Source organism: Dipodomys merriami, unplaced genomic scaffold, assembly GCF_024711535.1.
Source record: "Dipodomys merriami isolate MVZ:Mamm:240054 unplaced genomic scaffold, mDipMer1.0.p SCAF_28, whole genome shotgun sequence".
Classification (NCBI taxonomy): Eukaryota; Metazoa; Chordata; class Mammalia; order Rodentia; family Heteromyidae; genus Dipodomys; species Dipodomys merriami.
In genome coordinates this window covers 13,895,436-13,920,417 of record NW_027204270.1, presented here as the reverse complement: position 1 = coordinate 13,920,417, position 24,982 = coordinate 13,895,436, and the positions used below count along the sequence as shown (strand labels likewise).

General features: G+C 51.6%; 2 protein-coding genes across 5 annotated transcripts in view; both read right to left on the bottom strand.

Annotated features, from left to right (window-relative positions):
- Myom3 (myomesin 3) overlaps positions 1 to 135 on the bottom strand; it is a 43,900-nt gene extending 43,765 nt beyond the window's left edge. The window contains exon 1 of the mRNA XM_070037633.1: positions 49 to 135. The gene's annotated coding sequence lies outside the window, so the exon portion shown is untranslated. The remainder of the gene's footprint in view (positions 1 to 48) is intronic.
- A 5,432-nt stretch (positions 136 to 5,567) lies between these two features.
- Positions 5,568 to 24,576, bottom strand: Il22ra1 (interleukin 22 receptor subunit alpha 1). 4 transcript variants are annotated; one of them, XM_070036987.1, is made up of 8 exons: positions 24,474 to 24,576; positions 19,958 to 20,090; positions 18,758 to 18,936; positions 17,543 to 17,590; positions 16,523 to 16,704; positions 10,535 to 10,673; positions 7,844 to 7,965; positions 5,568 to 7,362 (listed from the first exon to the last, which is right to left on the bottom strand). In XM_070036987.1, the coding sequence occupies exons 1-8, from the start codon at positions 24,514 to 24,516 to the stop codon at positions 6,418 to 6,420; spliced, it is 1,791 nt and encodes a 596-aa protein (XP_069893088.1). In that variant the 5' UTR covers positions 24,517 to 24,576; the 3' UTR covers positions 5,568 to 6,417. The 4 variants fall into 4 exon arrangements, with proteins under 4 accessions (XP_069893088.1, XP_069893089.1, XP_069893090.1 ...); XM_070036988.1 differs by having other exon boundaries at positions 16,529 to 16,704; XM_070036989.1 differs by lacking the exon at positions 17,543 to 17,590.
- Between the last annotated feature and the right edge of the window lie 406 nt (positions 24,577 to 24,982).

Below are 24,982 nucleotides of genomic sequence, written 5' to 3'. Positions count from 1 at the left end.
CGCTTTCTGAGCTTTCCCTCCTCACCCCAATCCCTGAAGGTGACTCACAAAAGCAGCTGGATCCACTCAAGTGTCTCGGAGAAGAAAGGAGAAGAGGCTTCTAGAATGAAGGGGTCCTCTGACTCTTCCTGCTCCCTGCTCAGTGAGGACTGGGTGAAGAATGTGATCCTGGAGCCTGCTTCACCGTCTTAAATATAGCAACGCCAAGACAGTGTGGTGACAATGGATGGGAACTATGGCTGGGGGGGGGGGGTGCTGTCCCGTCCTGGCCGGCAGCAGTGACAGGTGGAGCGGCCCCCACCCCCGCGGCTGCTCCTCCCCCAGTTCCAGCCTTGCACCGGACTCCAGCTCCAATGCTCCGCCTCAGGCAATGTGTGTGCAAGGTGGGCACGGGTGGCTTTTCCAGTGGGATTTCTGGTCTGAGCTCTCCCTCCCACTGCTGGGCACCCTGGGATAGGTGATAGACTTCTCCAGCTCCAGATCCTTTGTGAAGATGGTGGCCGGGAAATAAGCCTCTGGTGCTCACAGGCCATTGCTGGCTTGTTTGCTCTCCACCGCCCCAACAGTTCCTGTGCCATCCAGCCTACCATGGCTTTGTATGTTGGGACAGGATCAAGAGAAGAGTTGAGGAGCTATCAGGAAAGAATGCCAGGCTCGGTCTCAGAGAATGAGTGGGGTCTGTGCCAGGCTATCCCAGCTCTAGTCCAGAGAGCGTGGCTGCTTCACCTGCTCCTCCTGGAGCCACAGGGACGGCCACCTCTGGTTCTTGTTCTTCCCAGTACCTGAAGAGAAGGCGTGAGCACCAGCAAGCACTTCACCCCAAAGCTCAGGCTCCTGCCCACGATTCTGTCTCTCCCTTAGCCACACTTTGGGGCAGAAGCTCAGTGAGCCTGCCCTCCCCCAGCCCCTCTCCCCTGCCATCTTCTATCGGCCCATCTGGGCAGAGTTACCTAGGACTCACACACTCACTGTGAGGGCTAGGTGGGAGTCTGTACATAAAGGGAGCTCCATTCCCCCCTCCCCTGACTATATATTTATTTATTTATTTATTTATTTATTTATATTCATTTATTTTTTTGCTGATTGGGGGCCTGAACTCTGGGCCTGGGCGCTGTCCCTCAGCTCTTCAGCTCAAGGCTAGAGCTCTACCACTTGAGCCACAGCGCCACTTCTGGCTTTTTCTGCTTATGTGGTGCTGAGGAATTGAACCCAGGGCCTCATGCATGCAAGGCAAGCACTCTTCCACTAAGCCACCTTCCCAACCGCCCCCCCAACTATTTAAACAGACCTGTGGCCCCACCCCTCTGAGGCAGCCTGGGGGGGGGGATAATAAACAACATGGCACAGAAGAATCGTCAAATGAGACTGTCCAGGGCTTCCATCTCTGTCTCACCATCTCTTAGCTGTATGACCGAGAGCAACCTCACTTAACCATTCTGGTTTCAGGATCTGTACGGTCCACGGAGGGCAATAATGTCTGCCTCATGGTCAGATTGAAAAGATCCAAATAAAAGCCATTCAGCTTCCCAGGCTGGGCGTGGTGGCTCACCCTTTTAACTTCAGCTATTTGGGAGGTAGTGATAGGAGGATCAAAGTTGAAGGCCAACCTGGGGAGGAGAAGTTAGTGAGACTCCATCTTGACAAACAGACTGGGTGGGTTGGCTTATGCCGGTCATTCCAGCCATACAGGTAGCATAGATAGGAGAAAGGATCCCTGGGCAAAAATGCAAGATCTTATTTGAAAGAAAGAAAAAAAAACAACCTAAAAGCAGACAGGGCTGGAGGCACAGTTCAAGTGATAGAGCATCTGCTAAGCAAGTATAAGGCTCTGGCTTTAATCCCAGCATTCTCCCCATAGAAGAAACAGCTTCTCACATAGGAAATATTTGCTCAGTGAGAACTCTTGTAGTAACTCCCCAACTCTGGGAATACTGAGGGTCTCCTCTCACCCCATCCTCTTAGCTTTGGTGCTCCCTGTGTTCCTCAGTCCTCCGTCATAGAGTTGAGCAGAGGGAGGTGACCTGGAGTTATAAAAACTTTGGCCTAGATTCCAACCTTGGCTCCTCTACTCACGACTGAGAAGGGAACTTGACATCCTTTCTGGGTTTCAGTTTCTGTAAATTGGAGACAAGTTTTTAGACAGTAGGAAACTTTCTTGCCTGTCTTGTTCCCTTGATTCCTAGCCCCAAGAATAGGCCCCGGCATACAGCTGAATTCCCAATTTAGGTTCTGTTTGAAAATAAGTGAATGGGTGGATCAATACGGTTTTATTCTGTTCTGGCTGCCCCAACAAAGCACCTTAGCCTGGCTGGGTGTCAGTGACTCATGCCTGTAATCCTAGCTACTTACGAGAATTAGTTCTTATCTCCAATTAACCATCATAAAGCTGAAAGTAGAGGTTGACTCAAGTGGTAGAGCACTAGCCTGGAGCAGGAAAGGTAAAAATACAAAATGATTCCCCACAATTCTGGAGAATGGAGTGACACCAACATTCAGGCCATAGCCATCTGACTGGCAGAATGCTTGTGGGATTCAAATGTGGTCAAAGTGTGTAAAAATCCTGGCAAGGTACCCAGTTTATAATTCCTTCTTTCTTCCTTTCCTCTCTCTCTCTTTTTTTTTTTTTTCTTCAGATTTGCTTGGCCACAACTACCCAGCCTCCATGCCATTATTCCATAGAGCAACCAAACTGTCCATTGCCAATAGCTCCCCCTGATGGCTGCAATGGAGAATGACCTGGCTCAGTGTTGTTTTCTGCTCTCATACTCCAGTTAATTCCAGGGGCTGTTGTCTTCATGCCTGCAGGTCGAGGCTTCCCTTGCCTCTGTGTCCCATGGGTGGGAGGGGAACCTGAATTCAAACAGGGGCAGAGCCCTGGGCTGAGATCTCAGAGCTGTGACCCCACCCTCCTTGCGTCAGCACTGGTGGGAAAGCATGGCTGTTTCTCTCCTTGGTCATCCCTGTCTCAGTGTTTATTCCACCCCCACCCCACCCCCACTGTCTAGGAGGCAGGGTGGAGAAAGCAGCAGGGACAAGTCTCTAGGGAGACAGGGGTCATAGTTCCCTTGTCCAGTTGGTACATAGACTTGGTAGGGACAGAGAAGATTCTAGCCTGGTAGAACCTGCGGGAGTTAGCCTCCATTCTCTGGGTGGAAATGTGCAGTCCCTTCTTACCCACTGTCTAGCTCTCCCATGTGGTCCCCACTACTTTCAGCCAACCACATTCCAAAAATATGCAATGGACTATTCCAGAAGGAAGCAATTCATAAGCTGGAAGTCGCATGTTGTTCTGAGTAGTGTGATAAACTCTCACGCCATGTTGCTCCGTCCAGCTCCAGATGGAGCCCTCTGTATGTGCCTGGAGCCCTGGACACGGGAGGGCAAGATTCTCAGGCACCCCAGCCTTGGCATCCAGGGGGTGTGCTGGGGTCACACTACAGATGTGAGTTGGGGCGGTGGAGGGAGGCACTTGCTTTGAAGGTGGTGTTTCCTCCATTTGCTGGAGAGGAACCCTAAAAGAGCTTGAAAGGGGCGGCATTGGTCAAGAAACACTGTATTCATAAACTACTTTGGTGAATGCCAATTCGTTTGTACAACTAAAGATAGCGATGCTTTTTTAATGAGCTTGTTAGACGCATGGGTGCTGCAGGAGCCACAGGCTTCTCAGGGCTAGCTGGGGTTCCGGAAGGTACAGGTTCAGAAGCTCCCCAGGGGATTTTCATGCTGGGACAAGTTTCACCAGGACAGTACATGGCTTTTCCAAGCCACAGTTTCCTTCCTTGAGAAATACCAACAGTAAGACCTCACATGGATGGAAGGAAGGTGAGGCCAGCCACCAGGAGCCGGGGCTGCCCCTCGACACTACTACCCCTTGACACACACCGACAGTGGCCCCTTCTTAGTCACTGTTTTGCTTTTCCACTACCTTCAGCCAATGACATTCCAAAATTATGTAGTGGAATATTCCAGAAGGAAGCAATTCATAAGCTGGAAGTTGCGTGCTGTTCTGAGTAGTGTGATAAAAATTCATACCATGTTGCTCCATCCAGCTCCAGATGCAGTCACCTTGTTGGCCAGTGTATCTGGGCTGAATATGTTACCCACCCCGTCAGTCACATGGTAGCTGTGGGTGATCAGATCTACACTCACACTGCAACCCTCATTTTACTTAATACTGTGATCATTAATCGTTTTGTTATTATTATTGTTAGTCTCTCCCAGGGGTTGCTTTAATCGATCCATTATGAGAAATGTATTCAGTCAATGAAAATAAAATCGATTAGGCCAGGCACTGGTGGCTCATGCCTGTAATCCTAGCTACTCAGGAGGCTGAGATCTGAGGATTGTGGTTCAAAGCCAGCCCGGGCAGGAAAATCTGTGAGACTTTTATCTCCAATTAACCACTGGGAAATGGGAAGTGGCACTGTGGCTCAAAGTGGTAGAGCGCTAGCCTTGAGCAAAAGAGCACAAGGACAGTGCTTAGGCCCTGAGTTCAAGCCCCATGGTTGACAAAAAGAAAGAAAGAAAGAAAATCAATTGGTTAAAATAAACTCACTTAATCAAAATAAATTCAATGATTCAAATAAAAGTGATGAATTAATTAAAACAAATGTAATGAGTTAAAGTAAATGTAATTAGTTTAGTTACCTAGGGACTCACTAGGGGTCCCGGAGTTTAAAGGGGTCCCGATCCTGGCAGGCAGGTGCCCCCTTGGAGATGGACCTTTCTCTAGATGGGATGGGGCAGGGCAGGGCTTTGGGCCTTCCTGGTAATGGAGTCAGAGCCTAGGACTCTCAGGAATGTTAAAGCCCCAGCTGGCTCCCTGGGGAAACTTGGACGCTTGCTCTCTAGCTGGACTCTGCCCTTCTGCAGGCCTGTAGTGACTGGTGAGGGGGTGACTGAGGAACCTCAAGGGGGATTTGAAGCCCCTCTGAGGTGCCAGGGCCAGTGTGAGGAGGGCCACAGGCTCAGCGCCATCCCCCTCTCTCCTTAGACATTCAGACTCCGCCCTCTGAGAACTGCCCCCCTCCCCGTGCGCTCCTGCGGAAATGGAGGAGACATTTATGGCCGGGCGGAGCACCTCTGCAGTCCCTGGTCTGGCTGGCTGGGGATCTACCCAGCTGCTGTGTGCTCCTCACTCACTGATCAACAGGGTGAAGACAGTTGACCTTTGGCCAAGGGTGCCCCAAGGGACAGGGAGTACTCTTGCTTGCAGTGTGTGGGCGGGGCAAGCAGGCCAGTGACCCTGAAGAGACGTTAAATATTAATTACGCGCAGATAAGAACCCAACACCTGTCATCAGGAAGGGACCAGGGAGGGGAAAAGAAGGGGAAGTGGAAGCTGGGTGTGGAAGAAAGAGCTGTGCGTTCCCAGAAGCCTCACACCAAGGCAGCGCGAGTGTGATTCTATTTCTCAGATATCGGGGTGGGGAAGGTGTGGGGTGGGGAAGGGGGAGATCAGAGGGTGCCCAACCAAGGGTATCCACCACCCAGGGACTCCCCCCCCCCCATAAGAAGCCCTTCCCTCCTTATGTCCCCGGTTATCCCCTAGTTACATTACAAAATCCCAACAGCGAACAGCTACTATTTATTGGGATCTGCCCAGCACAAGTAGTTCGCAGACGCGAATCTCCTCTGCACATGACCCCTGTGCGGTCCAGCAGGCAGATGTGGACACTGAGGCTCTGAGCAGTGGTTTCCTTGCTTGAAGTCACACAGCTGGCACGGGGCAAGGCTGGAATTTGAACCCCGATGGACTGAGCCTAACTAAGGCTGTTTCCCAAGTTGCCAGGTGCGTACCTCTCCTCCTTTGGCTTCCGTGGCTCTGGGTTCCTTTCAAATCCCAGTCTCAGGATAGGTCTGAGACATCAGCCCTGTCTGCAGAACTTGCACAGTCTGTGGCTTGGTTGTGGGGCGAAGCCTCCAGCCTAGGAGGGACACTGGACCGTGGCACAGGTTCATTTCTGATGGGGAGTGAGCTGCTGGCGGTGTCCCTGCCTATAGGCCAGCCACAGTGCCACTTCCCACCTTGGCAGACACACAGCTTGGCCTGGTTCTGCTCAGCCTCCTTTCTCCAGAGGAGGGAAACACTAATTCTCAGTTGAGCCAGATTACCAGGCATGGGGTGAGCCATTCTCGGTTTTCCAACGGGTTCCCTGCATTTCTCCTTGCTCTCTGTCTGCCATTCCCTGCCAGGTTCTTTGGCCCAGGCCATTTGCACATGCAGGTATGCAGCTCCTCCACTAGCATCCTCTTGATGCTTGTAGATCCCTGGGAATGTACGCTGGCAGGTCCTGTGTCCTCTTCCTCTGCTTTCTCCTGAGCTGGACTACAGCACATGTGCCATGGCTGGGCATGGGGCTGGCAGCCAAGGAGAGCCTGCCAGGGGTGGCAAGAGGGAGCCAAGGCCCATCCACCCTCAGGACTCCCATTGCACAGTCAAGGCTAGATCTTTGAAAAGTGAGTCTACCTCCAAGGGCTGCTCCAGCCCTGAGACCCCAGGGCACGTGGCCCCGGCCTCGGCTGCTGCTCCCTCCTCCTTGGAGCACACCAGGGACTCTAGCAGACTTATGCCCTGGTGCAAGGAGGAACATGAGAGGGGAGGGGAGTGCAAAGGGAGGGAGACAGGGTGGCCTTCGATCTGGACTGAGGAGAGGAGGGAGAGCGGGTCCTTTAGGTAGGGGGATGTCCCTGGATCCCCACTGTGTAACATATCCAGGTCAGGGACTCTGTCCGTGCAAAGCCCCAGAGTCTGAGGAAGTGATTTCACTTCTTGGGGTTCCTCCATGGCCAAGGAAGTCACTTCCTGTAGAGACAAGTCTCCTGACAGGCAGCTACCTGTCAGCATCTCTCTTTGGAGTGGATCTTTCAGTTTGATCTTTCTGGCCTTGGGACTAGAAAGGGTCCGAGTGGGGGAGTCATTGCCAGACTCTCCCACACATACCCCATAGGAGGCAGGCCAGTGGTCCAGAGTGGCCTGGGGGGTGTAAGAGGGAGCCTGGACCTTGGAGATGGGCTGTGAAACATAGAAAGGGGCTTTAGCTTCAGGGGTGGTCTGAGGTGCATAGGACGGGGGGCTGACCTCAGGGGTATCCTTTGGGGTGTATGGAGGAGGGGAGGATGTTGGAGGAGAGGGGAGGTTGGAAGGCCGGAGGATGGGGACATCTGGCTGCCCCAAGTAGGCCATCTCAGGCAGGCCACGCAGTTGTGTCGCTCCTGAGGGCTCCCTGGGGCCAGAGACCATGACCTGGGAGTACTGGATGGGCTGGACCAGGCTGCTGGGGCCACTGAGGTCAGAGATAGGGATCAGCACGTGCTCCTGGATGAAGCGCAGAGGCTGGAAGGTCAGGACTCGCTGGACATCCTGTGGGGACAGTGATAGTCCTCCCCTTAAGGCATGTCCTAAGCTCTCTGAGGCTGACATAGGAGGGGGCATCCTCCATGGGGAAGCAGAGAGAACTTTAAGACCCTCCTTCCCAACTGTGCTCCTGTGGACTTGGACACCATCACTGACATTGAGCTGCTAGTACCTGAGCCTCATGGGCTCAGGGGGCCTGGGCTGCTTTAGGAGAGAAGTGGGCAGCACTGACCTGTCATGGAGTGGGGTCTAGGAGAGGGGGATACCATAGGATTGCATGGCTCACACAGGAGTTTGACCACAAATTGCCAATGTTTGGAAACTGGGAGCTTTCACATGACAATCTGAAATTCTGACTTCTCTGAAAGAAATGCAAGGATGGTGCAACCCCAGCCTGTTGCAGCCTTTTATCTGGAGACCCAGGGGTCCTCAGATCCTCTGGAACTTCGGGGCCCTGCCCTGTTCCTACTCCAGGTAGGTGACTCACCAGGGAGCTGGGAGGCGCAGGTGGCTTGGTAACGTATCTGTAGCTCAGGTAGCAGAGCACAGCCACGAGGAAGCCCATGGAGAAGAGGATGGCGCCCGAGAAGGAGTAGGTCCAAGTCCAGTCTAGTAAGGAAGGAAGAGACCAGAGAGGGACACACGAGGCTGGCAATGCTGGGCTTTGTCCCAGTAATGGACACTCTTGGGCTACACTTAATAGAGAGGTTCACTGAAAACCCTCATAGCCCCTTAGCCTTGCAGCCTCCCTCCCTCCCTGCCCATGACCATGCTATCCTAGTCCATATAGACACACGCTCACAAACAGCCACAGGTGGGTCTCACTATGGGCTGAGGATTTACACACAGCCACTGCAACCCTTAGAAGGAAGGACCAAGAGAGAAGGCTGCCTGGGTGGGAAGTAGGCTCAGGTTACATAGCCAAGGAATTTCGGGGTCCTGGTACTCAGAATGGGGCAAAGAATTCGAGACATGGGATGGAGATGGATCTGTCCATCTCCTGGGGTAGGGGCATGGCCAGGGAGCACAAGATTGGGGGTCTCTGTCCCTGCTTGTTTCAGGGACAGAGGTGGGGGAGGGGAGGGGTTCAAAGTGAGGGCTTGTCCTTCCTCTCTACCACCCAGGCCAGGGGCTGGGTGTCAGGAGTAAAGGAGTCTGGGAAGGTGACATCTTCCTAACAGTGAGGGAGGGGGAGACTAGAGACTAGAGCTTCAGTGACCAGGCATCTGTGGTTGGCATCTCTGGGACAGGGAAGTCGGTCTTTGGTATGACACTTCTCCTGCTGTGGCACCTCTGGGTCAGGGGAAGTCAGTTCTTGGTAGAATGCTCTCAGCAGTCCACTGAGACTTGTGAAGGGCTTGGGGAAGAAGATGTGGTTCCAGACTTGGGTAAAGTGAGTTTGCACTCCTTGGGATTCAGCCTCCAAGTCTCTTCTTAACACGTGTGGCCTCAGTGTGGGGACTTTGTCACCAGCTCCAGTGTGTGCAGCCACCCAGCAAGCCCTGGGCATCTGAGAGCCCCCACCTTGAGCCCCCTGCCTCAGTCTCTCTAGGTCAACTTCCCAGGCTGGGCAATGTCCTGTCCCCTGTCACATGATCCCCTGGGAGAAGCATGTCATTAGTGGAGGACCACCACTCCTTGTACCAGAACAAGACAGAAACGTAGACATTCCTCAGCCTGATAGATCTTCTACATTCACCCAGGGGAAGGCAAGATGGCGTCATAAAAATTGCCAGCAGAGGAGTAAGGAGTATGAAATATTAGAGGTGCTAGGCATGCTCCCTCCTAAGGATCCTCTCTGCTCTACCTTTTGTCTTTTGTGTGTGTGTGTTGTGTGTATGTGTGTGTGTGTATGCATGTATGCAGGTGTGTACATGTGCAAGCTAGTCCTGGGGCTTGAACTCAGAGACTGGATGCTGTCCCCTAGCTTCTTGGCAGTAGAGTAATACTTAATAAGTGGTAGGAATTGTTTTAAATATGTTTTGTTTTTTTAAGGATAAAGTACCTTCTTTATGTCAGCAAGAAATACTCATCAAGAAGTGTTCTTCATGTAGAAATAGCTACAATCTTAGAAGGAAAAACAGTGTTTTGCCGGGTATGGTTGCACACACCTACAATCCCAGCAGGAGGAATATGAGTTTGAGATCAGCCTGGACTACATAGAAAGATTCCCGTCTTCACAGCAGAAGAGATGCCACTAGAGGGAAGAACGTGGAATTGCCTGCTGGTTGCCACACAGGACAGAGCAGGGATGGGCAGGGAAGGGTAAGATTTGTCTAGTACAGGCGAGGGAGAGAGTCAAGGACTAGGTACAGCTCCAGCTCACTGCCCACGGAGCCAGCTTCTTTCCCTGGTACCGCTCTTGCCAGGTTCTGTTCCCGTCTCTGGGAAGGGCAGGCCCGGTGTCCCTCAGGCAGGGCTCCTCTGCCAAGGCCTGCCCTGGGAATCAGGCAAAGAACCCAGTGCCCTCCCGACTCAGGGAAACGGATGAATTGAGTTTCTGAATATAGCTGATGGATGGAACCCTTTGTCCCTGAGGGTCACCCGTAGTAGCCAGCTCCCGAAGTCACCTCTGTCCTAAACGTGGCCTGGTTGGAACAGGTGCTACCTGTGGACATGAGCGTGAGCATGCGGTCCAGCTGGGGACTGCTTCTCCCTCCATCCCCCACCCTCCCCACCACTGCTGCCTCCTATGGCTTTGGCCTCCCCATCACTAACAGAGAGGAAGCAGTGGCACGTCTCCCCCAGCAGGTGGAACTATTCTATAGCAGCATAGTGCAGGGAACACGCTCCCCATTCCACACCCTCTGTGTGACTGTGGGCCAGTTCCTTAACTACTGTGAACCTGGGCCTCCTATTCTGCAAAATGAGACAGTGCTTAGTGCTGCAGAACTTTCCCATTCCTACCATGGTTCTTAATCTCCCTCGGCTTTAGAAGATACTGAAGCATTAATGCCCAAGATGAATCTCTTGGGTTAATATGAAGGTGCATTTGCCAGGGAAGATACAAAGCTGATGAGAAGGGAAAATTCATACTTGGGCCAGAGGGTGAGGACTCCACCAAATCAATCTGATAACTCAGTGGACCTTAATGATACACCCGATCGCCCTTCCGTGGCTTTTCTGAGTGCTGACAAGTGTCCCCGTGGTCCCTGGGAGGAAAAGTCAGCCGACTCACCAGGCAGTGTCTTCACTCTGCACACATAGGGGGCGCTCTCCTTGGACCAGGTGGGAACCAAAATCATGATGGTCCCGAGAAACTCCGTTTCAGGGGTCAGGCCAAGGAACTCATACTCTCTCTGCTGTCCTCCAAGGTGCTGAATTGGAACAGAGAACCCAGAGAATTTCCTCTCACGTACTGATCTCCACCGAGCCCCAGGAGCTCCCTGCTCCTCCTCCCATCTTCCTACACTTTGTAAAAAGACAGCTTATGAATAGATTTTACAGCTTACTGTTTGGTGGGAGTCACATGAGCAAAACTGCACATGGCAAATAGCATGTGATGGAATTTCAAGAGAGATACCCAGGCGTCAGAATCCTGTCCCCAAGCTTTCCTGCCGCCATCTTGTTATCCCATGTGGTCACTCCCAACTTCCCATCCTGCTCTCTCTTCCCTCCCTTCCAGAACTGATGCTCCATCATTCAGCTTCTGGACTAGCCCTCTCCCAAAGAATGGCTACCAACTGTGGCCAGATAGAAAACAACTGCCTAAAAGTATTAAAGTCAAAGATGTGGGCAGATGGGAGACAAGAGGGAAGGAGCGGCAATAGGCAGCCTGCTTTATCTTTTTTTGTTGTTGTTGTTGGTTGTGGGGCTTGAACTCTGGGCCCGGGGCCTCAGCTCTTCAGCTCAAAGCTAGCACTCTATCACTTGAGTCACAGTGCCACTTGCAGTTTTCTGATGGTTTAGTGGAGATAAGAGTCTCACAGACTTTCCTGCCCAGGCTGGCTTTGAACCGTCAGCCTCCTGAGTAGCTAGGATTACAGGTGTGAGCTACCAGTTTCACTTCATTTTTTATCCTGAATCAGACCCCAGTTCATACCTTGTTGGAGGCTAACGCTGAGTGAGAAGCCCTGAAATTTCCATGTCTTCACTAACCAGAGGACAGAATCTGGAGGAAAATGAGGGGCAAAGCAGAGGCAGGAGTGATCTACAGAGATGGAGGCCCACGTTCTAGGGCTAAACCCTGACCAGACCCCTGACTGGCTGCTGAAGTATGCACGAGCTGGGCAGTCTCCAAGCAGTCTGGGTACAGCTTTAAAAGACATAGTTGGGTATGGTAGCACCTCTATGTAATCCCAGCACTTGGGTAGCTGAGGCAAGAGGATTGTGAGTTTGAGGCCAGCCTGGGCTACATAGCAAGACTCTGCTTCAAAAGACAAAACCAAAGCAATACTAAGTGAAACAAAACAAAAGGAGTTCAACCAACCAAGTTCATTGCCTGCTAAGACACCACAAAAAGACAAGCAAAACTCTTTTCTCTTTCTTTCTCGCTCTCTTTTTCTTTCCTTCCTTCCTTCCTGCCTTCTTTCTTTCTTTTTTGTGTGGTGGTAGTAGAGATTGAACAAGGGCCTTGTCAGGAAAGTCTGTGAGACTCTTATCTCCAATTAACCATCAATATAGCTGAAAGTGGAGCTGCAGCTCAAGTGGCAGAGACTAGTTTTAAGAAAAAAAATTGAGGGGCAGTGCCTAGGCTGTGAGTTTAAGCCCCAGGACTGGCACACACACACACACACACGCAAAGATGATTTCAGGCTGGGGTGTAGCTCAGTGGGTGGAGAGTGCTGGTAGACCAGCATGTGAGCCCTGGGTTTGATCCATTCCATAACAAAAACCAAAGAAAAACAAGGATATGTGAATTTCTAATATGTGAATTATTTCTCAATAAAATGGGCAAATCCTATCAGAATATTGTCTTCATAGATGTATTTGAACATATAAAGACAGATACTGAAAATAGATGGATATAAGAATATACCACAACATTTACAATCTTTAGTAGTTGTGTTATTATCAGATAAAGTAGATTTCAATATGAAAAGTATTATTAGAGCTTTAAAAAGGGGACATTTTGTGCTCAACAAAGGCTAATTATCAGGAATCAATACAATCTTAAATTCATATATTTAAGAAGAGTTTTCAAAATGCATGAAAGTGCACACAATTAAGGGAGGAAAAAAGTGACAAAACCATAATTGTAGTTAGAAAGTTTGGAAGTCTCACCAAGCCTGCAATCCTAGCTACTCAGGAGTTCATGAACTGAGGACTGAAGTTTGAAACTAGTCCCAGCAGATAGATCTGGAGACTCTTATCTCCAATGAACGAACCCTCAAGAAGTTAAAGTGGCCAGGTGCTGGTGGCTCACACCTGTAATCCTAGCTACTCAGGAGGCTGAGATCTGAGGCTCACATTCAAAGCCAGCCAGGGCAGGAAAGTCCATGACACTCTTATCTCCAATAAACCATCAGAAAACTGGAAGTGGTGCTGTGGCTCAGGTGGTAGAGCGCTTGCCTTAAGCTGAACTGCTGAGGGACAGTGCCCAGGCCCAGAAGTTGGAAATGGAGGTGTGGTTAAATGGTAAATCTCCAGCCTTGAATTTTTTCATTCAAAGTGAGCGTGAGTGGTCCTGAGTTCAAGTCCCAGTACTAGCACACAAAAATAAAGGAGTAAAGGGAGGAAGGAAGGAAGGAAGGAAAGAAGGAAGGAAGGAAGGAAGGAAGGAGGAAATGAGAGAAAGAAAGAAAGAAAGAAAGAAAGAAAGAAAGAAAGGAAGGAAGGAAGGAAGGAAGGAAGGAAGGAAGAAAAAGGGAGGGAAGGAGGGAAGGAAGGAAGAGAGAAAGGAAGGAAAGAAGGAAGGAAGGGAGGGAGGGAGATGGGCAGAATTAAGGGGAGGGGAGAACAGGCAAATCCACAATTGTAGTTGGAAAGTTTAAAACTCTCATAAGCTAAAAGAGCAACAGGCCTCTCCATCAAATCAGGAAAGACATGGAAGTCAGAATAGCTCAGTTAACCACTATTACCAAACTGACCTTTATAGAGTACTTCAGCAAGTACCATCTAATACACGTGCTTTCAAGTACCCATGGATCCCGCTCCCAGGCTGGCCATATGGGCCATAAAACAAAACTCAATAGGTTGAAAACCATGCGGTGCATGCTCTCTGATTACAAACTGAGTTAAATTAGAAATTGTCACTAATAAAATATATAATCAAAAACAAAATATTTACCCAAAGTGGCTGTGATAAGGCTGCTTCCTGTTCAGCATTGTCCAGTCGCTCCCCATGACCGCAGAATTAGATAAAAATTCTCCTGTCCACCACCTGTGGCTCTACAATGCAGTCTCTGGCAGGCTGGTCTCCCCCAGCCCCTCTATAAGGGACCTTTTCAAACTTCACCATGAATGAGAAGACCTGAAGTTGCTCACTAAAATTTAGGGACAATGTGTGGCTCAAGTGATGTAATACTTGCCTTGTAAGTATGAGGCCCTGGGTTCAATCTCCAGTACCATCAAACCAATCAGACAACGCAAGCTCACACCCCCAACATATAACTGAGTAGATTGGAAGGGGCCTGTGGTGGTTCATCTTCACTGCCAGCTTGATTGGGCTGAGAAACACCCTGGAGATGATTAGTACAGGGTACCTCTGGGTGTGCCTGGAGCCTGAATGGGGTTTTCTAGGGACTATTAGATGGGAGGATTCTGATGTGATAAATGGATGAATCCCTGAAAGAGTGATAGTATGATGATAGTACCGCAAAGCGGTAAGGCCTGGTTGAAGAAATAGGTCACTGGGGGCATGTCCTTGGCCTGGCCACTTCCTGTCTCCTTTTTTTCTGCTTCCTGGCTGCCATGATGTAAGCTACTCTGCTTTAAAATATTCTTTAGGAATCCCTCAATGACTTCCAAGTAAGCCCTCCTTCTTTTATGCGGTTTCTGTCTGGTATCTGGGGACACATGTGATAGCCCAGGGTCTGAAATAGGTGTCTCAGCAGTACATTCTGGCACCAGTGGTCTGAAACCCTGTAAACAATTACCTTCCGTGGCTCCATGTTCCAGCTAAGTAGGAAAGTTTGCTTCCCCAAATCACCCTCGATTTTCTTCCTTTCCTTCCTCCTTCCCAATCTCTCTCTTTCTCTCTCTCTCTCTCTCTCTCTCTCTCTCTCTCTCTCTCTCTCTCTCTCTCTCTCTCTCTCTCTCTTTCTCATATCATGGTACTACAACAGTGAACAATGTAAGCCTATGTGGAGGAGGAAAAGAACTAGATTTGAATTGTGTCTAGGCTATTATTTGCTGAACAATGTCAGTAACATCTCTGTGCCTCTAATTTCTTATCTGGAAAATGGGGATGATAGCTCCTGCCTCATAGCAGAAAGAAGATGCAATGATATAACAGGAGTTATATGATATAACATGTTACCTGGCATGCCTCAGAAGTGGAGATTGGTACCCAAAAGTTTTCTACAAGTCTTTTAGCTCTTGCTCAACTGACAACTTGTGCTATCTTAAGAAAATCTGTGGGCTGGGAAGGTGGCTCAGTGGTAGAGCGCTTGCCTTGCATGCCTGAGGCCCTGGGTTCGATTCCTCAGCACCACATAAGCAAAAAGAAAAAAGCCGGAAGTGGCGCTGTGGCTCAAGTGGTAGAGCACTAGCCTTGAGCTGAAGAGCTGAGGGACAGCGCCCAGGCCCAGAGTTCAGGCCCACGACCGGAACCCCCCCCCCAAAAAAAAAAAAAAAAAGAAAATCTGTGTGTGTGTGTGTGTGTGTGTGTGTGCGTGTGTGTGCGTGTGTGTGTGTGTGTGTGTGTGTGTGCACGCGCGCATGCGAGCACCAGCACTGGGGCTTGAACTCAGTGCCTCACGCTCTTCCTTAGCTTTTTCATTCAACTTTAGTGCTCTGCTACTTGAACCATGGCCTCCACTTCTGGCTTTTTGGCAGTTAATTGGAGATAAGAATCTCACAGAGGGCTGGGAAGGTGGCTCAGTGGTAGAGCGCTTGCCTTGCATGCATGAGGGACTGGGTTTGATTCCTCAGCACCACATAAGCAGAAAAAAAAAGCCGGAAGTGGCGCTGTGGCTCAAGTGGTAGAGCGCTAGCCTTGAGCTGAAATGCTGAGGGACAGCGCCCAGGCCCAGAGTTCAGGCCCACAACCAGACCCAAAAAAAATAAAAATAAAAATAAAAAGAGTCTCACAGACTTCATTGCCCAGGTTAGCCTGAAACTGTGATCCTCAAACCTCATCCTCCTGAGAAGCTAGGATTGCAGGCAGTAGCCACAAGCGCCCAGCCCCTACCTCACAAAATCTTTACTGTCCTCTCCCTTTAGCTGTTTGAATTCTTTTTCTTTTTCTTTTTTTTTGTTGGTCATGGGGCTTGAACTCTGGGCCTGGGCCCTGTCCCTCAGCTCTTCAGCTCAAGGCGAGCGCTCTACCACTTGAGCCACAGTGCCACTTCTGATTTTCTGGTGGTTTATTGGAGATAAGAGTTTCATGGACTTTCCTGCCTAGGAAAGTCCTCAGATCTCAGCCTCCTGAGTAACTAGGATTACAGGTGTGAGTCACAGGTGCCCAGCTTAGCTTTTTGAATTCTTGCTTTGATTCCCCCCCCCCAACATTAGATTATAAGCTCCTGGAGCAAATCACTATTCATACAATGAACTGTGGATCAATGGTGGGAATCCTACTGACTTTCCCAGGTCACAGATATAATTTGCAAATCATTCCATTGTATTTTCTTGCCTTACACCCTTCATTACCACCTACCAAACCTTAAGATCCTCCCTGTGGACAGTTCCCATAAACAGTGGAGAACCAGCAAACAGAACTGCATTCACAGAAACAGATTCCAACATTTTCTAAAGTGTATACCTGAGGATATGATCAAAGGCAGCTCTAGGATGTTAGACTAGGCACAAAAAGGGGTCTTTTATCCAAACAGATTTGAGAAAGTTATATTAAACAAATCAAACTGGTTGGAGCCTTGGCTTTGTGGGACTTGTTAGAGCCTTTGGTATACTACCATGTCTGTGAACCTAGAACAGGGAGGTTGAGTTTGAGTCCCTCTTTCCTTCAAGGAACACGCTCTAGTTAGAATAACACATGGCCTCTCTAAAGCAACACAGATCCATCTGAGAGGGAAGGGATTTCCCCGATGAGGAAAGAACATACATTTACCATTTGGTAGGTGTGGTTGACGCGGAGCTCCAGGCGGTAGAACAGGTCCTGGAAGATCTCCTCTAGGGTGAAGCGGTGGCCATCTCCTGCCAGGATGGGTGTGGGTGTCGGGTGGATGATCATCTGAATGGATCTCACTTTGGGGACACAGGTTACATCTGGTGGTTTGATGGTCGCTGGGAAGGGGGGGTGGGTAGAGAGAGAGAGAAAGGAGAGAAGAAAAAGTCAGAATGGGCCTGAGGCTGGCTGGCTGGACAGCGGTGATTCCTCCTCTACCTCCTCCTGCTCCTGCAAATGCCAGCTCCAGCCAACCGGTCATGTTGCATGGGGTCCGCAGGCATGGTGGATGGGAGGTGCCCGGGGAGGTGTCCTGCTTGGTAATGACCTTGGCCTTGCCCAGTCCCTGCACCCCACCTTGGGATTCCCTGGAAAACCCTCTGCTAGTCTATTGGCAATGACAGCTCTAGGGGTGTCAATGATGGTTACTGATCCTGAATAACACCCAGAAGCGAGACTGGTGAGCATCTATAATCCCAGCACTCGAAAGGCAGAGGCAGGAGGATCACCAGTTCAAAGCCAATCCTGTCTTGAAAACAAAGAATAGAGCCAGGTGCTGGTGGTTCAGTCCAGCAAAAAGCTGGACTAGAAGCATGGGTTAAGTGGTAGGGCACCAGCCATGAGTAAATAAGCTAAGCAGGAGAGTAAGGCACTGAATTCAAGCTCCAGTATTAGAAACAACAACAGCAGCAGCAACAACAACGACAACAAAAACATAAAAAATCTGCCTTTTCCAAATAGCCAAGTGACCTTTCCTGGTCTCAGTTTGCATTAAGAGATGGCTGTTAAGCCAGGCACCAGTGGCTCACACCTGTAATCCTAGCTACTCAGGAGGCTGAGATCTGAGGATCACGGTTCAAAGCCAGTACAGGCAGGAAAGTCCATGAGACTCTTATCTCCAATAAACCAGTAGAAAACTGGAAGTGGTGCTGTGGCTCAAGCGCTTAGAGCGCTAACCTTGAGCTGAAGAGCTGAGGGACAGCACCCAGGCCCAGAGTTCCACCACTGGCCAAAAGAGAGAGAGAGAGAGAGAGAGAGAGAGAGAGAGAGAGAGAGAGAGAGAGAGAGAGAGAGAGAGAGAGAGAGAGAGAGAGAGAGAGAGAGATGGCTGTTTTAGTACATGTAGTTAAACCTCACATCCAATTTTATTTTATTTTATTTTTTATTTTTTTGTCGGTCGTGGGGCTTGAACTCTGGGCCTGGGCGCTGTCCCTCAGCTCTTCAGCTCAAGGCGAGTGCTCTACCACTTGAGCTACAGCACCACTTCTGGTTTTCTGATGGTTTATTGGAGATAGGAGTCTCACGGTCTCTCCTGCCCGGGCTGGCTTTGAACCACGATCCTCAGATCTCAGCCTCCTGAGTAGCTAGGATTACAGGCGTGAGCCACCAGCGCCCGGCTTTCACATCCAATTTTAATATTTCAATATTTCAATTTCATACACCCCACTCACCCTGCTTCTAACTTTTAAAAGTCCCCCAAGAGCCCACTACCCTCCAGGACTTAAAACAACTCAGCCAAGGCCTCTCAATCTCCTTTGGCTTTCTTGCTCACAGCTGATGCTCTACCACTTGAGCTATGGCTCCAGCCCAACTTTTTGCTGCTTAATTGGAGATGGAGTCTCTTGAACTTTTCTGCTGGGGCTGGCTTCAAACGCTGATCCTCTAGGTCTCTGCCTCCTGAGTAGCTAGGATGGCAGGATGTGAGTCCCTGCTTCCCACCATTTTTAAAAAATAGTGCACATCCACATTTCTTTGAAAGGGTGGTGGTAGGACCCAGGGATAGGAAGGCTGAATGTGCCGGGTAGAACATAGGCTGTGTCCTGCTGAAGTGGTCAGGCAGGCATGGCCCAGAGTTGGATCTTCTTTGTCAGACTCGAGAGCTTAAGTGCTGGGGAGTTTCAAGCAAGGAAAGAGAAGGTTGAGAAGAGCCCTGGGGTGCTTCCTCAGGGAAGTAAGCAGGAGTGGGGGGGAGCTATAGGGGGAGGGATACGTGGGGGAGGGGCACCGAGCTAGGAGGATGGATGTGGTCAGATGAAGATGGTCTGTACTGGGGAGGTTGGAGTGAAGATGGAGAAACACACACACACACACACACACACACACACACACACACACACACACACACACACACACACACACACACACAGCTTTCCTCTCCCCTTCCCCACTCACTGTGCTGCAGGGAACTGAACCTCTCTGAGATCTTGGTGGCTGGCTGACCTCCAGGACGCACGGCTGTCACCTTGGCGTAGTAGAGCTCCGTGAGGTTGCCTGTCTCCATGGTCAGGTTGCAGGACTTGCGGGTGATGCCCTGGCACCCCTTCTTTGCCAGCCACATGCTTTCTCCGTACCTGCAGGCCAAGTGGGAGGAGCACACCCCATTATTAATAGCTGGGCCAGACCTGTGTCTTATTACGATGATCACACAACTAATATTAAATGTTCTGCCTCCTGGGTCCAGACCTGGGGCTTGAACTCGGCCTTGTGTCTTTTTTTTCTAGGGTGGTGACCAGGACTTGAACTAGGTACATACGACTACTTTCGCTCACTGACTAGTGGTCTACCCTCTGAGCCACTCCTCCAACCCCTGGGCATGGCTCAGCCTTTTCTTTGCTCAAGGCTGGAACTCTACCACTTGAGCCACTGTTCCACTTCTGGCTTTTTGTGGTTAACTGGAGATAGGAGTCTCACTGACTTGCTTGCCTTGGGCTGGCTTAGAACTTTGAACCTCAGATCTCAGCTTCCTGAGTGGGTAGGATTACAGGTGTGCGCCACTAGCACTCAACATAGGTGCGTGTGGTGAGTGTGTGTGTGTGTGTTGGTACTGGGGCTTGAACTCCGGGCCTCTCGCTCTTGTTGGGCTTTCTGTTCAAAGACTGACTACATCTCATTTAATTCACTTGACCACTCTGGGATGTGGAAACTCCCTTGTGTTATACCTGGGGAAATTGAGGCTTGAGGAGATTCCCTGAATGCCCCAGGTTAGATAGGTGGGGCCCCAGGCAGCTGCTGGTAGAGATCCTGATTTTATCTCCCCCTGGTACCCAAAAAGGAGAGGCAAAACTGCCCCTGGAAGGGGCTGTGTAGCCTGGGCCGGCCAGAGGGTATGGGGTTTTTTGGGGCTGGAGAGGAGCACCAGGAGGGTGGGGCGGGGCCTGTGGGGGCGGGGCCTAGATGGTGGGGCGGGGCCGTGAGGGGCGGGGCCGGGAAGATGGAGGGAGACAGGAAGGGTTGTGCGTGGCCAGGAGGGGCGTGGCCATGAGGGCAGGGCGTGGCCAGGGGGCGTGGTGTGGCTGGGAGGGGCGGGGCCTGGAAGATTGAGAGGGACCGGGAGGGGCGGGGCCAGGAGGGCGGGGCGGGGCGGGAGCCTACGTCTTGTATTCCACGCTGTAGGTCGTGTCTGGGGGGGTCTCCGGGCCGCTGTCCCACGTTAGGATGTTTTCAAAGTTGCTGGACTGGAATTTCACGTACTGAAGGAGAGCCGGGCCGTCTTCAGTGCCGGGGGCTGCGGGAGGGTGGGAGCGTGCTCAGCAGATGTGCCCCAGACACGGCCCTTAGCCGCCAACTAGAGCGGGGTACACGCACTAGCGCTGCAGTTACACGCAGGAAGGTCACGGTCTCCACGCGTCGGTTCCGGGGCTCGCTGCCCGCACACTTGTCAGCCACCCCCCTGAACCCCCATGAATTAGATCCATACCACCCCCAAAACCTCATGGTCATTCGGAGACCCCTTCCTGCCCCCAGCTGTCTCTACGGATTTGCCTATTCTGGACTTGGTATTTGCGTAGTGTGGACTTCCTTCTGGGGTTGGCTTCTTTTACTCCATGTAAGGTTTTCAAGCTTCATACATACGGGTAGCAGGATCAACACCTAGCTCCTCTGCGTGGCTGAATTACATTCCACTGTATTGATATCTCATGTGCATCTATCCATCAGTTGGTGGACATTTGGGTTGTCTCTGCATTTATTTTATTTTATTTTTTTGCTATGGTGAGTAAATCTGTAACGCTGTGGAGAAGAAAGTTTGCAGGGGAAAAACACGTTTCCCTTTTCCTTAGGTGTGTGTCTAGATCAGACGGAGTACAGTTACCTCTGTGTTTAGCTTGACTGGGTACAGTGCTGGGGAGGGATTCTTCTGCCTCTATCCCCAGGCTGTAGCCTCAATCCTTTATGTTCAGTTTTTTGAAAAACTGTCAAATTATTTCCCAACATGGCTGCACTGTCTTAAACTCCCCCAGCAGTGTTTGGGTGGGGGTCCAAACATTTCAATTCCTTGTCTTCACGAGTTATCTATCTCTCAATCACTTTGTTTTCTGGGCCAGTACTGGGGCTTGAACTCAGGGACTTGAGCTCTTCCTAAGCTGGTGCTGTACCCTTTGAGCCACACTTCTACCTCCAGCTCTTTGTGTTGGCTAATTGGAGATGAGATTCTCATGGACTCTCCTGCTGGGTTGGGTATGAACCTAGATCCTCATATCTCAGCCTTCTGAGTAGCTGGGATTACAGGCGTGAACCACGGGCAGCTGGCTTTCTAGTTTGCTTTTTAACACTGAGGTTAGAATCCTGAATCTGAGATCTTCAAGTGAAATGTCTAAGAAGGAACCCAAAGTCAAGGACTTTGGCAGAGATGCATTGGTGAGCTCTCTCTGGGCTGCTGCTTGCCCTCCTCCACGTCTTTCCAGAAGGCCAGGGCACCTGTTCACATGGTGGTGCAGGATGCCAACAGATGGGCAAGGCAGCCTTGTGGAAATTGTTTAAGAAGACAGCTCTTCATTCTTCTCTCTCTGTCTCTCTGTCTCTGTCTCTGTCTCTCTCTCTCTCATTCTCATGCTGGTTCTGGGGCTTGAACTCAGGGCCTGGGTGCTGTCCCTTAACATTTTTGATCAAGGCTAGCGCTTTACCACTTGAGCTACAGTTCTACTTCTGGCTTTTTGGTAGTTAACTGGAGATAAGAGTCTCATGGACTTTCCTGTCCAGGCTGGCTTTGAACAACAAGCCCTCAGATCTCAGCCTCCTGAGTAGCTAGGATACCAGGTGTGAGCCACCGTGGTGCCTGGCTCAATGTCCTCACTCTGACATTGGAGTTCTTTGATTTACCTGGCCACAGACCATAAGAGCAGCAGTAGCTGTCTCTTTGGAAAGGCATCAGCTGACCCTAGCCTCCCACCTCATTGACGGCTCCTAACCCCCTGATGAGATGTGGTTGCTGTTGCTCCCGTTTTATGGCTAGGGAAAACAGGTCCACAGGAGGCCCTGTTGTCTGGGATGGCTTGGGACAGGGTCCGCAGTGTTCATCACAGTGCCTGCTGGGCTATGGGGAGGGACGCAGCATCTGGGAAGGGTCCCGGCCTGTCACAGGTCCTCTACACACGTTGTCTCTGCCCTGCCCACTGTGTGGGAGGGGAGCTGCTCCCCCCCTCCCCCCCCCCCCAGCTCCAGCCCCACCATCTTTATGCAAGTGATCTGAGTCTCTGTTTAGGGAGGATGGATCCTGTTTGGATTCTAGCCTGGGCAGGATTTGGGGGCAGCTCTGGAGTGGTGGTGGTGATGGTGGTGGGATACAGGGTTCAGAAGGGAAGGGGAAGATGGCCCTTTAGGAGTTTACAACAACAGAGTCTGGGGTGCAGCTCAGTGGAAAAGCATGCGCTTAGCTTGCATGAGGCCCTGCATTCAACCCCTAGGACCAAAAACCCAACAAAAAAGAGAAACAACAAAACAAAACACATGCCAGTCCATGCTACTTCCTCCGGCCTAGGCCTTTGCCATCTACTACAGCTTATGAGGAGGAAGGAGAAGCGGAGGCCCAGGCTTCTGGCAGGCCCTCCCTCTGCTCTCCCAGCTTGGCTTGTGCAGGGAAATGGTGGCCAGAGCTGCCGCTGGCTCTGAGCATGCTCTGAACGGCCTGGCTGGCAGGCGTGGGAAAGGAGCAGGTGCAGATGCGGTGACATCAAGGCCTGGAGGCCTCGTGTGTACATGTGCCCCTGATGCATGCATACTCCCCAGAGAGGCCACGACCACCCAGCAGGCCAGGTGCAGGGGGCTGGACCACGTTATCATTCATCACTGGTATCTGCACCAGGGGGTGTGTCCCTAGGCTTGGGTGGGCACCTCTGAGGTTGGGCAGAATACAGGAACACCCCAACCCTGCAGCAAGTCCCTGGCTACACTGACGGCTACCCCCTTCTCTGAATCTGGGTCAGTCTAGCCAGGCAGGTTGGGAAATCTAACATCTAGGATTCCTGGAGCCTCCTGAGGGGAGCATTGGGGACAGCGTGGGGGTCTCTCACTACCTCTACCCAAGGAGACAGCTGTGTTGCTGAGCCCCGAGAGCTCACTGCCACCACGTGTGGATCCTGGGCTGCAGGCCTGGGTGGAGGAGAGGTCTGAGGTACTGGATGGGGTCTGTATCTGAGGAAGCAAGACCAGTGGGCAGCATACCTGAATGGTGGCTTTGAGGGTGGGAGAGAGGATGAGGTTGAGAGAAGGCTCTGTCCTGGGTGGGCTGGGGGCTCTGGGGTGGGTTACAGGCTGCAGCCAGCTGGGGCTAGTGTCGTAGGCAGGCTGAGGAGGCTGGGTGGGGGGACGCGCAGGGGCTGAGGCTTGGGGGGGGCTAGTAAAGGAATTAAGAGGAGACAAGAAGGAGCTGCATTTGCCTTTTTGGAAGTGGGGTGGGTAGCCCCTGGCTGTCTGGCTGTCTATCCTCTTTTAGGGGTAATGGGGGCTCAGGAGTCCTCCTTTCTTGCCCTTGCCAAATCCATCCCTTCCCCTGTCTCCCGCGTCTCACTGCTGCACTTCCTGGTTGAAAGTCTACATTGTGAAATCGAGAGGCTGTTGGGCAGACAGGCTGTCTGGCCGACTCACAAATGGCAAAAGGCAAGGTTTCACATTTGCTTGGAAAAGCCATGTATCAGCCCTCAAGGAAAGCGAAGGGAAAAAAAAAGACGCAAACAAACAAGCCAGCGCGCTGGGCACCCAGCCTCGCACTGGCGGAGCCTGAGTAGGAGCCGTTAGCCACCCTTAGCCTCCCGCCTCCCCTCCTGTGCAGCGCCCCCGCAACCTGAACCCCCTGGTCTTAAGGGCCAGGAGCTATGGGACTTCCCCACAGCACCAGCCCCTGAGGGCTTCAGCCCTTCACAGGGAATGATGTGTGTTCAGGGATATGAAAGATCCAGTCAGCACTGGTTGGGGACAGCGGCAGAGGGGCAGCTCTGCCCCTACATGGGCCTCCACCTGCGCTGGGGCCAGAGCTCTGTGGAGGCTGGGCCTCCCCTTCTCTGTGCTCTGACTTCCTGAGAGTTTCCCTGAGCAACTTCTCAAGACCACAGGGATGTAACTGGGGTCTCACATAAAGCCCAGCAAAGCCCCCCTTCCTACATTTGACAGCCATGCTCCTTATCCTGTTCAGGGAAGGGCCCTGGTACCGCAGAGTTATTAGCACAGAGCCCCTGGCTGCTCTGGGAAGAAAAGTTTCCCACCATCCTTGCAGAGACCTCCAGAGGTGCTTCGTCCAGCCCGTCCCCTGCTTCCCATCAGAAGCACCGGAAGATGGGGTACAGCTGGAATCATCAGGGTTTGGAGGGGCAAAGGATGTGCATCTTCCCGGGAGCGAAGCCTCTCTACCCACCGGGGTGTGTCAATCTGGCACCCAGATGAAAGCGCCGGCCACATCTCCGCCCTGCCATACACACACCAGATGTGGAGAGAAGACCAGGGTTCGAGTCACCCTCACCTCCTCCCCAGCTACTGAGCCATCTTTGCTTCCAAAATAAACCAGCTTAGTCCAAGCAGTGCAGGGCAGAAAATGAAACTGAGGCTGCCCGGGGTGCGAGAAGACAGCCCTGGTCCTGGGGTGGTGAGGTCTGACCGTGGGGAGTTGGGGGACACTCACCCGCCAGGGTTCCCACAGCCAGGATGGCCAGTAGCGTCCTCATTGGCTCCTTCCAGGGCCCCTTGGGGCCTCCGCTCTGGGCCCCCCTGGTGCTGAGTGGAGCCAAGTCTTGCCGCCTTGGGAGCTGGCTCCACCCGGCTCAGGGCGGGGGGGAAAGGAGGAGCTGGGAGGGCCTGGGCCCGTGGGGGCAGGGGTGCAAAGGTGCCTGGCCCTGTGCTGAATTCCAGGTCCTGGGTGGGATCCAAGGGAGTTCCCTTCCTGGGTGCCGAACAGGATTGCGGGGTGTGTGTATGTGTGTGTGTGGCGGTAGGGAGGCTGGCTTGTTTATCTGGTTCTGGTGACTGATTCATCCCAAGACTCTTGGGTGGTTGATCCAGGCGCTTGCTGAGAGGGAGAAAAGGCAGAAATCATCCATGATGTACAGTCTTATCAGAGAGCAGCTGGCTCCAAATCAAGGCCTGCAGCAGGTGCACAGCGATTGCTTGAAGAGTTCTATTCCCAGGGGATTT